Raw genomic sequence first — 12247 nt, 5'->3', positions numbered from 1 at the left:
TATATATATATATATATAATGTATGGAATACAGTATATTTTCTATATTAGACCTTTTCTGTAATATGTAAAGAATATCAAATTATTACATTGTATTGTCATTGTTTCAAGCTTGCAGATTTTGGACTATCAAACCTCTATTATAAGAAACAGGTCTTGGAAACATACTGTGGGAGCCCTCTCTACGCCTCTCCGGAAATAGTCAAGGGTCTTCCCTACCACGGCCCAGAGGTAAGAACTTGGATCTTCGTTGTCCTATTTACTATTTGCAGAAAGTTAACTTTCCAATTGTTTCAAGTTGTCTTTTCCTGATCACATAAAGGTTATAGGGAAAGTGGGTGTAAACCCTCACTGGCATGTAGTTTACTATAGCACGGTGTATTATAATATAATTGCCTTTTTTCCAGTAAAATACTTGCCACCTTTTTTTCATCCTTTGCTCCACTTGAATGCTGTTTATGTCTCTTTGCTGCCACTTCCTGTCTACATGCACTGCAGCAATGGCGGCATGGGATTTCTCAGGGCACGTTTTCTGATGGTAACAACAAAGGACCGTGCTTGGGCAATGTGTGTTAAAATGGCCACTTGTAGTCTCTCTGAGAGGGTGATAACACAGGAGCACAATTCGGAGGCAGGAACCGTATGTTGTTGTTACTCGGGATCAGGAAGTACCTTACAAAGATTGAAAATTACATTAACATGCTACACCCTTATATTAGTGATTGGATTGACATCTTAAATGTCAATGTGATTTTTCCCTTTATGTAAGTCTGTTTCTCTTAAGCATGCTTGTTATTTGTCTGTTCTTCCCTCTGCAGGTTGATTGTTGGGCTCTGGGAGTACTTCTCTATGCTCTGATCTATGGAAGTATGCCATTCGATAACAGCAATTATAAATTATTAGCAGATCAGATTGGCAGCGGCCAGTACAGGCAGCCTCCTCATCTCTCTGGTAAGTGGTGAAAGTTCACTGCTGATAATAGGCCCGTGAGGTATAATTATGTTTTTATTAACCCCTTCATGACTGAGCTTGTTTTTAGTTTCTGTTCGTAAATGACTGACACACTTTTGACATTTTTGCTGTGTGATGCTTCCACGTCAGTAATATACTTTCTTACAAAGTGCACCCACACATGTTATATATTGTTTTTTAGAGGACAGATAGGGCTACATATTTATATCACATATGTGCTTCTAACGCCTCACTTAGGACAAATAAAATATAAAAAAAGAGGAAAAAAACGTTTAAAAAAAACACTTTTTTCCCAGTTTTGATTTGTAGTATTTTTTTTACAAAACCAGCACAGCTAAAAAAATGCAATAAATACATTCATTTATTTGTCCCTTATTTTATTTTATTTTTTACACATTTTTTTTACACTTTTCACAATTTATTTATTTTTTTACACTTTTCACTTTTTTTTTTAACTTAAAAATGTTATTTTATTTATTTAATTATATCAAGCAGATTTTGTGAATTAATCTCACTGTTACTGCATGATAAATTAATAAATTTTTGGTTATTATCAGGCTGCTTCAAACTTCAGAACAGCCGATAATAAGTTAGTGACACTGATCCTGCAGCAGTTCAGGATTCAGCTGTTACTAAATGTTTTCTGATTGTTGCAACAACGATCAGCAAACAAACATTCTTCTTCCAGGAATAGATACATTGTAGGAATAGACACATTTTGTATCTATTCATGAAAGAAAAAAAAAAAACCCAGTATAGCTTGAGAGAGATATCTCTCGATCTATACGAGCTGTCAGAATGCCGGCAAAAGCCGGCATCTGTGTCCGCTTTGCTTTGACTCTCAGACACCCGATATTAAGGTATCGGGTGTCTGAAAAAGGTTAACCCTTTCATTAATGAATGCCTCTGTAGTAAGGGCATCCATTAATGAATGTTAAAAGCTGATTCTCAGCGATTAACAGCCCTCTAAAGCAGCAAATAACTCGTCACGTACAGTGTACGTGACAAGTCATTTGGTCCCTTTGTGGCTGGACGTACAGTGTACGTCTCCCGTCACGAAGGGGTTAAAGAAGAAGCTTCACCTTGTATTATTTCTCACAGCTCAGTCACCCAACTCCCACACTATATGTTGCTTTTTAATCCCTGCTTCTGTATAAAGTAGAAACTGAGATACAGACTTTGACGGCTCACTTCTCTTCATTCCCGACCACGACCTGCAACGGAGACGGCCTCTTGATTGACAGCTCTTATCTCGCTGTCCCTACACTTTCCAGACACAAGCGTGGTCACATGGATGCAGATGGAGGGGACATGCTCTCGCAGGAAACAGGATGGGCATTAGAACTGACAGCGGAGCCTTATTTTCTGTTGCGAAAGTACAGAGACCGTGAGATAAGAGTTGTCAATCATCAGACTGTCTCCTTTGCAGGTTTTTATTTATTTATTACAGGTATTTAGAGAGCACCAACAATTTTAACAGCTCTTTACATACCCCACATTCACATCAGTCTCTGCCCTGAAGGCAGATCTAAGGTCCCTTTTGCACACACATAGCAAAGGCCAACTTAGACAGGAGCCAATTAAGCTTCCAGCATGTCTTTGGAGTGTGGGAGGAAACCAAAGTTCCCCATGCATGCACAGGGAGAACATGCAAACTCCTTGCAGATAGTGTCCTGACCAGGATTTGAATTGGGGACCCCCAGTGCTGCAAGGCAGAAGGGCTAACCACTAACGCACTGTGCTGCCCATGGCTAGGAATGAAAAGGAGTGAGCCGTCAAAGTCTGTATCTCAGTTTCTGCTTTATACAGAAGCATGGGATAAAAAACAACATATACTGTGGGAGTTAGGTGACTGAGATGTGAGAAATACGCCATAAAACAACAACATGTACTTCGGGAGTAAAGCTGGCCGTATGAATTTATTTCAGTGGGCGGCCCTGTCGCCACCCTTAGGTCTGGCATTCTACGATCACAAAATCGAAGGAGCCGGATGGAAACGGGTGAACAGTGATGACAACCAGTCAGCTGCCATCACTGTTTGGGTTTTCTGACAGCAGCAGGCCCCCCTCTGTCAGAATACAAAGCACACAGCTGGAGATTCATCCATCCACACTGTTTAGCTTTGATGGAGAAATCTGTTTTATTTTTTTCGTTCAGCCCACAGTTTGAATTAATTAAATGTAACCGTGTATAGCCAGCTTTAGCAGACTGAGCTGTGACTTTTGTTTTGTCATCTGTGTCCCATCGGGGAGATTTATCTTCACTTCCTGTCTTCATTTACAACAGAATGTAAGAGGAAATCACTGCAAAGTGAGGGAAATCCCCAGTGGGTCACCAGAATTAGTGGTCACCATAGAAAGATTTCCCATCTGTTCTTGTAGTGGTGACATCCCAAAATTTGGGATTTAGCACTTTAGCTTTCAGTGATAATGGCACCAGGACAAATAGAGAGAATCACCCTTACAGGGACACAGACAGCAATAAAAACTTGACAGGTGTTCTAATACCTCTGCACTCTATTCATGGCTAAAAAAAAGTCTTGGCTTCAGTTGCCCTTTAAGTGTACAAATGTTTTTGCCGGTGGAGCAGGGAGGGAAGATACCACACTCCTCCTTTGTGGTGGGATAACACCTGCTCATCCACCTGCTATCTGACATCTCTAGCCTTCCTTATGTTAGAGAAAGCCTAAGGATGATTTTTTTAAATTCTTTTTTTGGCATGTAACATTTTGGAATAAAATGTATTTTTTTTTTTTTTTTACAGGAGCCTGCGGACTGATTGACTGGTTGCTGACAGTGAATCCAGCCAGAAGAGCGACCATTGAAGACATTGCCAATCACTGGTGGGTTAATTGGGGGTACGACACGGCGGTATGTGACTGTCATCTAGTCCCGGAATGTCAATCTCCCCTGCTAGCGCGCTACATTGAATGTCAGAACACACCCGGTTTCAAAGGGACCGAAACCGAACAGAGCGGAGTCCATCTCAGGGAAGAGGAAGAGTATGAAGGCTGCCTAAGAAAGTCCAAAAAAGAAAATGACATCAATCAGTCCCAACAAGAACTCGAAGTTAACGCTTTCAGGAAGAAACCAAAAGGGATCTTGAAGAAAAGGAGCAGTTTTGACAGCTCGTTATTAAACTCCTCAAATTTCTCTGAAAACGTGTCTCCGAATTGCATGGAGCTCAGCCAAGAAGCAAAAACCACGTCTGCCTACGAGTCTCACATATCAACGGATGTCGAATGCACTTTCAACAAGCCGAAGAAAGGAATACTAAAAAAGACATACGAGAGGGAATCGGGATATTCATCTTCCCCGGAGAGGATAACGACCTCAGAATGCCAGAAGGCCTACCTTAAATCAGTAGAAGAAAAAGGAAGGTCAGATAGATACAGGAGGAAAAAAGGCATTCTTAAAAAGAACGGACGGTTTTCAACCAGTTTGGATCTACCAGCAGACTGCTCGTCCCTCCGGCTCTCAGACTCCATGGAAGACTTAATCTTCCCCAGTGCAGATGCACCAAAGAGTCCCAGCCGGCCATCCAGTGTGATCAGCGATGACAGCTTTCTCTCCAGCGATTCTTTTGACATTCTCGATATGACTTTTGAAACAAAGTCCCAACTCTTCTCCTATAGTCCACACACCAGTTTTTACAGTTCTGAGGAAGATGACACCTTATCGGGCAAGCTTAGGGAGACACTTTGCAATCGAAATCATAAATGATAGGTTTTCGAAGAGTAAGTTATTGTGACCTGAAGAAAGCAGCCATATTTAGGCTGATTCAACCACTTGTGATCAAAGTAAAGACTGTGTTATATTTGTCATTAGATGTAATTTAATGTGTCAGTGGACTTTTACAATCTCTGGTTCCTAATGAGCATCATTCTTTGGCAATGGGTCTTTGCTGGCATGTAAGCTGATAAAGGCTCAATGGGATATTTTACCCTGCAGCCTAAACTACATCAAATTAAATGAACTGAAAAGTCTACCAGGTAGTAGTTAATTACATCCAACTGGACAATGAAGACATTCCATTCCCCATCCAGGTAACTTCCTCAGCTCTAAAGAGTGTCAGGAACATACCTCAGTATATATAGCTACATGGATAACTATGATCACCATGGAATGTGTCAAAGCCATTTGTTGATTGTCCAGGAATATGATGAGAGTTGTCAAAGTTTGTGAAACCCTCCAGTTCTCATTACCTAAACCAATCACCAATGGTTCCACGAAGACAGGTGTCAATTGTTCGAGTTACATCGGTGAAGGTGTGAATTGTTAAATGGCCAGGGTGGGGATGTTAAACTTGCATTTATTGTGTTGATGTAAAAGCTGGGATATGTTCCTGACACTCATGAGAGCTGAAGAAGCTACTTGAATGAGTAGTAATGTATTTTACATTATAGAAGAAGTCCAGCTGAATATGACTAACAACTACTAGATGTACCATGACACGGATAAACGAGACACAGACATACTGAAAAGTGCCCCATAAAAAATATGTGTGACACCAAACTAAGGCTGCTATGTGAGAAACGAATGGCCATGAAAATGTCTTAGGTTGGCTGTGTTACATTCTGCGTACATTTGCTGATAACATTGATCATACCTGTGGGGTCAGCATACTATGTCAACGGAAGGCTAGCCGTCTTAGCATCTTAAAATACAAATGGTGCATAAATCTGTGAATCACTTTACATCATCTTCCTTCCTATACCACTACAATACTCTGTAACTTCATTCCATTAGGGTCGGGGGGCATTCAAGTAGAGAAGCCAAGGGTTCCAAAACACACCCCTTTCATCAATGACTCCAGACCCTAATGGAATAAAGTTATACCTGGACCATTGGTATGGTGCTTCAATTGCTATATCTACTGGGGTCAAAGGCAGATGCCATTCTAAAGTCACGTTCTACTCTGTTTAATTCCTTAGAAATCCTTCTGAGAAAAGTGACTTTCAGCAATATTCAAATGATATACGGATCACTAGCATTTAATATAGAGGGACAGGCCTGCTTTACATTATAATACACATCACATATTCATCACATACTACACTTCCAGCCTCACCACACAAACTCTAAAAGAGTTTTGTAGATGAATTGGTATGTTTCTTTTTTAAGCCAGAGGAAACGGTTTAACAAAATCTGGAAATGCCAGTGCATTCCACCAAGGAAGGTATTATAAATAAGGGGATTAAGATCCACTTTGTTCTGAAAAATATAAAACAATGAGTCTTTCTGAGGAAGTGAAAAGAAAACATGTCTGCTTTTAGCTTTGGCCGGTACCCCAATGACAGAAATGCAATGCCACCCATGTTGATATTTTGACGTGATCTCTATTTTGTTTTCCTCCACCGCTTGCATGTCAAAGATGACTGGGGTCTTCTCACCTTGGCCCTTGACAGCTCTTCCCTTTGCCATAAATAGCAGCTCAGAGGCCACTGGAGCACTTGCAATTCTTTAACCTGTTCGTTGTGATGCCGCTCTGCCTACTTTGTTTCAGAAGTCAGCTCCGGGTGGCCTTGGGGATGCATTTTTAAACTAGTTACCGTAGAAATGTGGGTAGGGTTGAGTTGCACTTCTATAGTCAAGATCATGAATGGGGTTTTCCACCAAGCTAAAGTAGATGTAAACCTAATCTCTTATAACGAGGATAAGCAAACTCCAGCCCTCCAGCTGTGGTGAAACTACAAAACCAATCGTACATCCGCCTCCAGTCTTGCAATGCCTAATAGGATTTGTATTTGCTTCACAGTTGGAGGGCTTAAGCTCGGCTACCCCTGTCGTATAAGCTTTAACATGCTAATGCCATTTCGAAAATCATTAAAAGAGAACTAGAGCCAAACCTTTTTTTGGCTTTAGTTCTTTTTTGGGTCACAGGAGTAGGTTTACTAATGTCCTACTGTGACCCAAAGTCAACATCTAGATGGCTAATGCTTGCTATATGCTGACAGTGCAGAGCCGCATCGCAGCCGGGAAAGATCCCAACAATATTGTGCGGATCCACCCTACTACCTGACTGACAGCTCTCTAGAGCCAGCTGTGCCCACCTTCTCCTGTCTGTCCCTCCAATGAGCGCTGGGGGAAAAACAGGGAGGAATCCATGCGTGGAGTGGTGACTGACAGTCACTGCTCTCTGCTAGGGAGAAGACCATGAGCTTGAGCGATCAGTGGTTTGTGATCTTTCAGCTCTCGATCTATAGAGCTGACGTGTGACATCTGCAGTGTCACATGCCAGCTCTAAGTATTAGGAAGAGTATATTTTACTCTCCCAATATTTCTCCTTTTAATAATATTTTCCAATCTGCAGCTTTCATTAAAATAATACCTGGTGACCCTGTCATGAAGGTCCTTTTTCAGACACTTGTTATAGGGTGACAATACTCTCCCCCTTTCTCCCAGTTGCGCTCCTGCATTGTCACTCTGTCACAAGAGCTACTGATAGACAACAAGTGGCAGATTAAACATGGTCCCCTGTTGTCCCTATGATGAGAAATGCCACCATGCAGCCATCGCTGGAGTACATGTAGGCAGGAAGTGGCCGCAAAGGGGCCGCACAAGAAAATCTGCACTTCGATGCTACAAAGGAGGAAAAATGGGGATAACAAGTATTTAATAAAAGGAAACCATGGCAACTGTTTATGATACAGCGTGCTTTTAAGCAAATGAAATGTCATTCGGTTAGGGTTTACATCTACTTTTAATAATAGAAGGCTTATTTCAGTGTTTATATAACAAAAAGAAAGACATTTATGGCCTTTTTCTAAAATTGGAATCACTACACGTTACTTATATCATCAGTTCTTAGGAAAGGGAAAAGCAGTTTTATGTTCCTAAACACTTGTCTCGTTTCACAACGATGGCTGTAGCCTTCCTGGTTAGGGAATGCGAGCTCTTCAAATAACTCTCCTGCAGGCAGAGCAGCATTTCTACATAACAGGCGACTAAAGAAGTCCAGAATACTGTATGCTTTATGGCTGCGCTGCTGGAATGTGTATACATATTTGCCATAAGGAGAGTTTTAAATATATTTCTCATCGAGATACGTTCAAAATAACACTGACTTTCTATTCTACATGCACCGGGTATAGCTGTGAAAATGTTTCAAAGGTTCATTTCACGGGACTGCAGATTTCTCTAGGGCGCATTGTTCTGGAAAACAAGCGCAAGTTGTGCCTCGCAAAACCCTCTCCGTGGCTCAGTTGTCAAGTGAGATTTTGTTAACCGGCTTTCATGAAGCACAAAAGAGGAAACAGCTGCAAATGATGGCAAAGCAAGACTTGCAACATTTCAAGGGACAGCTTGGATGTAATCTAGGGCAACCTGCTGCAGAGAGATTGAGCCCTGTAGAAGGACGTAACACAAACATAGCATAAACCAGACATTGCATTTTGTAAGAACTGTGTATCTAGTGATCGGTACCGATCGCTAAGGGTTCGATCAGTGATCGGTACAGATCGCTAGGTGTATGCTCAGTGATCAGTACCGATCGCTAGGTGTATGCTCAGTGATCAGTACTGATTGCTAGGTGTTCGCTCAGTGATCAGTACCGATCGCTAGGTGTTCGCTCAGTGATCAGTACCGATCGCTAGGTGTTCGCTCAGTGATCAGTACCGATCGCTAGGTGTTCGCTCAGTGATCAGTACTGATTGCTAGGTGTACGCTCAGTGATCAGTACCGATCGCTAGGTGTTCGCTCAGTGATCAGTACCGATCACTAGGTGCTTGCTCAGTAATCAGTACCGATCACTAGGTGCTTGCTCAGTACACGCAAGAATGTGAAAATATGAAATATTTGCTGATTCTCCGCTCGGCATCCTGAAGCTCCGCCCGGCCCCACACAGCTCCGCTCTCCATCCTCACAGCCCCGCTCGGCATCCTGACTTCTCCTGTGCCTGCTCTCTCCTGAACGCCAGCATCTGGATTGGCTCTGTGTCCCCTCCGATCCCCACTACCTCTGCCGAAGCAGGTAGGGGAGAGCAGCGGGGATCAGAGGGGACACAGATTGCTCCCAGCGGGGAGGAGGGAGCCGCATAGCAGCAGCAGCTTCCAACCCCAACCTGGGGCCCTCTGTTGACCCGACTAGGCCCGGTATGGGAGGGCCGGCTGCCCACAGCACCCCTAAAAATTTGGTGCCCAGGGCAACTGCCCCCCACATGCTATGCCCCTGGTGCGATATGGACCTTAGATTGTAAGGTCCTTGAGGGCAGAGACTGATGTGATGTGTACAGTATGTAAATTGTTGGCACTATATAAATACATGTAATAAAAAAGTGTTCCTGTCTTTTTCTCTTCCCCAAGAACCCTACAGGAAACCCGAAAGAGTTCTGATTTCAGTTTATGGGCAATGGCCGACAAAGTTATTTGCAGACACCTTCAAACATAGTACATAGGCATGCACAGCCTATTGCATTAGGGTGTGCACACAAAAGTGATTGAATAGGAAGCCTCGGAATCCACAGCAGCCCTCCTGTCACAGCTTCCCAGGCACCGAGGACTGCTGCGGTTATGTGAGGAATATAAGTGGCAAATGCTGCTGCCCTCTGTATCGCTGAGCCAGTCACAGAAGAGATCTTTGTGATCTCTCCACCGGCTCAGTGACTTGCGGTTGTGGTTTCGGTGCTGTGCGCGGGGGGATTATAGTACCAGGCACACCCCCATGACATAGGAGTAGTTATCTTTAAGACGTTATCCCTGGCATAAAGCGAACATGTTTCTTTTGCTCAAGTCAACTTCAAGCCTTTTATTATTGCTGTAAAAAATGGGAACATGTCCCCCAGTTTCTGCTGCTTTCTGAAATTCCACACTTGTTTTCTCACCCTAATGCAAGAGCTATAAAGCTGTATAGTTGTTCTGCAGTCGATGTCGGTTCCATATAGGCCTCACCAGCGCCCTCTTGTGTTAGAGTTGGCTTCCAACCCTTCCTAGACCAGACAAAATAATTTATTTTACTGTAAATGTTGCAAATACAATCATAGGAGACATATATTGTTATCTTTGTGATTGCCGAACTGTAGGAATTTTACAACGGATCTAGGAGACGAGGACACATACTGAAAAGCTCTGTATACAGAATTGCTCTGCTACTGTAAACCAATTGTATATATTTGCTGGATATGTAATATGTGTAAAATGTCCTCTAACAAGTGTTCTACTTTATGTTGTGTGAGGTAAAGGGAAAGCACCGCGGAGATAATTGTTAGACGTTTAAAACATTGAAACAACTGCTGTATGTTGATGTTTTTTTTTGTTATTTTTAATGTAATTTTTTAAATGTTTCAAAATAAAGAAAATAACTAAAATAAGACGTGTTACTCCTTCTTGTTTTACTTTAAAAGATAATATAAAATAGTTGATTTACATAACTCACTAATAAAAGAGTTTCTAAAGACTAGGGATGCACTGGTGATACCAGTTTTTCGGTGTCGAGTATGAGTACCGATACTCGGCAATACCGATATGTAATCACTATCCGCCCCCTGGCTTACTGATTGGCTGGTGACGAGGGAGCATGGAACCGGCTTAACGGCCAATGAGGAGGTTGGGCATCGTGCGTAATGACTCACTGCCCGGCTTCCTGATACCGGACGTTCAGTTATCGGGCTTTGCCTACCCCTTTAAGGCTATGTTTACATCATGTCGGGACCAGATCTGGAGCAGACCTGCAAACGCAGTGCATTTTTGCCACGTTTTGGTGTGTGTTTTTTTTTTAGCCTAAAATGGCGTTTGAGGTGCAATCCAGTGCGTTTGTATGCTTTTGTTATGTTTACATGCGTTCCGTGCATTCTGGACCAGAGAAAATAAGACAAGCAGTTTTTTTGGTTTGTCTGGACCAGAACAGGTGGTGCTGGTGTAAACAGAGCCCAGAAATATCATAGAGATACTTTGGGATGCTTTTGTGGTCCGGGAACAAACTGTTCTGGTCCAGACATGGTGTGAACAAGCCCTAAAGGATAAGTGCACCCATCCTTTTTGACCCCTTCCCCTGACCTAGCCCACCCTTCCCCTTATCGGATTCATACTTACCCCGATTCTACAGCTGTGATTTGTTTACATCCAAAGCCACAAGTCTTCTGCCATTGCCGCGCCTTCACATTACAGCCCTATAGACTTGGGACTATGTCTATAGGGCTGTAATGCCCAGGCACAGCCCGGACAGGGAAGACGTAGTGCATGCACTATTTTTTTAGATCGCACCGGACCACGGGTATTGCTGTTTCCCCCGCGTTCTGGTGCGGACGATCACACTGCGCGAGGGAGGTGTGGCTGCGGTGCCATTGACTTTAGAGGCACCGCCACGCCCCCTACCGCCCCGGAAAGCTAGATTCTTTCTTTATGCGATCCAGTGTGTTCCAGCCACTAACTGAGCTGCAACGCACTGGATTAGGTGTGAACAAGCCCTAAAAGTAACTGTTTTAGGAGGCATTCAATTGGTGGGTACAGTTCCTCTTTAATTTAGCAACTCTAGATTATGAAAAATAAAACTCCTGCAAGCATATTATATAAAATGTTTAAAATTGGCACCTTCTGAGTCACATAGAGAAGCTTCTCAGCCTTGCCATTTATATCATGAGCACATAAACACTTGGCTACTGAAGTGGTAAATGAAAGCTGTTTTGGAATGAAGAATAAATAAATCTGTTTCACCATGGGATTATAAGGACTTCTAGCTAAATGTTTCCTAAACTGAAAAAAGGAGCCAACCTAACACATTTTCTACTTCTGTAAATAGCCAGAGCGGTAAAATGCAAACTGGATTATATAAAAGGAGCTATTAATAACATTTGCTGATACCTGTGGAAAAGATTGCGGGGTGAGCTATACACAGGTACTCAGCTGACTTCCTGCCCCGTGGACCAATTGAAATGGTGCGCAGTCATCCTCTTCTCTGACTAGAATGGCTGAGAGTGTAGAACAGGCCCGTTATATCAATACAGCTCAAGAAAGCGAATGCCGAAGTACGGGAAAATCCCCATGCATACATATATAATAAAAATAACTTTTGTTGTTGGTGCTTTATTCCTTTAAAGTGGACCTTTACCTCCTTTTACTAAAAATCACATCAGCATACAGCTCTGCATGCTGATATGAAATCATCTGACATTCATTAGTTAAACATATTTTTATTTTACTTACAGTTACTGTTTTTCCACTTCCTGGTCCTCTTGGGCATTAGCGATGTAATCGTGCCCAAGCGTTGCATCCTGGGAAGGCTACATCAGCAGAGCATTGCTGAGAAATCTCATCTGTAATCTGACCAGGTCTCAGGGAAAGG

At 42.6% G+C, this 12247-nt stretch overlaps 1 protein-coding gene across 1 annotated transcript in view; it reads left to right on the top strand.

Annotated features, from left to right (window-relative positions):
- The window catches only part of LOC108804375 (NUAK family SNF1-like kinase 1), a 42717-nt gene extending 37947 nt beyond the window's left edge, over positions 1–4770 (top strand). Inside the window, exons 5-7 of the mRNA XM_018576085.1 lie at positions 111–230; positions 818–950; positions 3735–4770. Coding sequence (XP_018431587.1) covers positions 111–230; positions 818–950; positions 3735–4693 — 1212 coding nt within the window. The 3' untranslated portion in view covers positions 4694–4770. The remainder of the gene's footprint in view (positions 1–110; positions 231–817; positions 951–3734) is intronic.
- Positions 4771–12247: the final 7477 nt, after the last annotated feature.

Source organism: Nanorana parkeri, unplaced genomic scaffold, assembly GCF_000935625.1.
Source record: "Nanorana parkeri isolate BGI_ZX_2015 unplaced genomic scaffold, ASM93562v1 scaffold56, whole genome shotgun sequence".
NCBI classification, from domain to species: Eukaryota; Metazoa; Chordata; class Amphibia; order Anura; family Dicroglossidae; genus Nanorana; species Nanorana parkeri.
The sequence above is the reverse complement of the archived record's forward strand: the minus strand, read 5'-3'. Positions and strand labels throughout refer to the sequence as shown.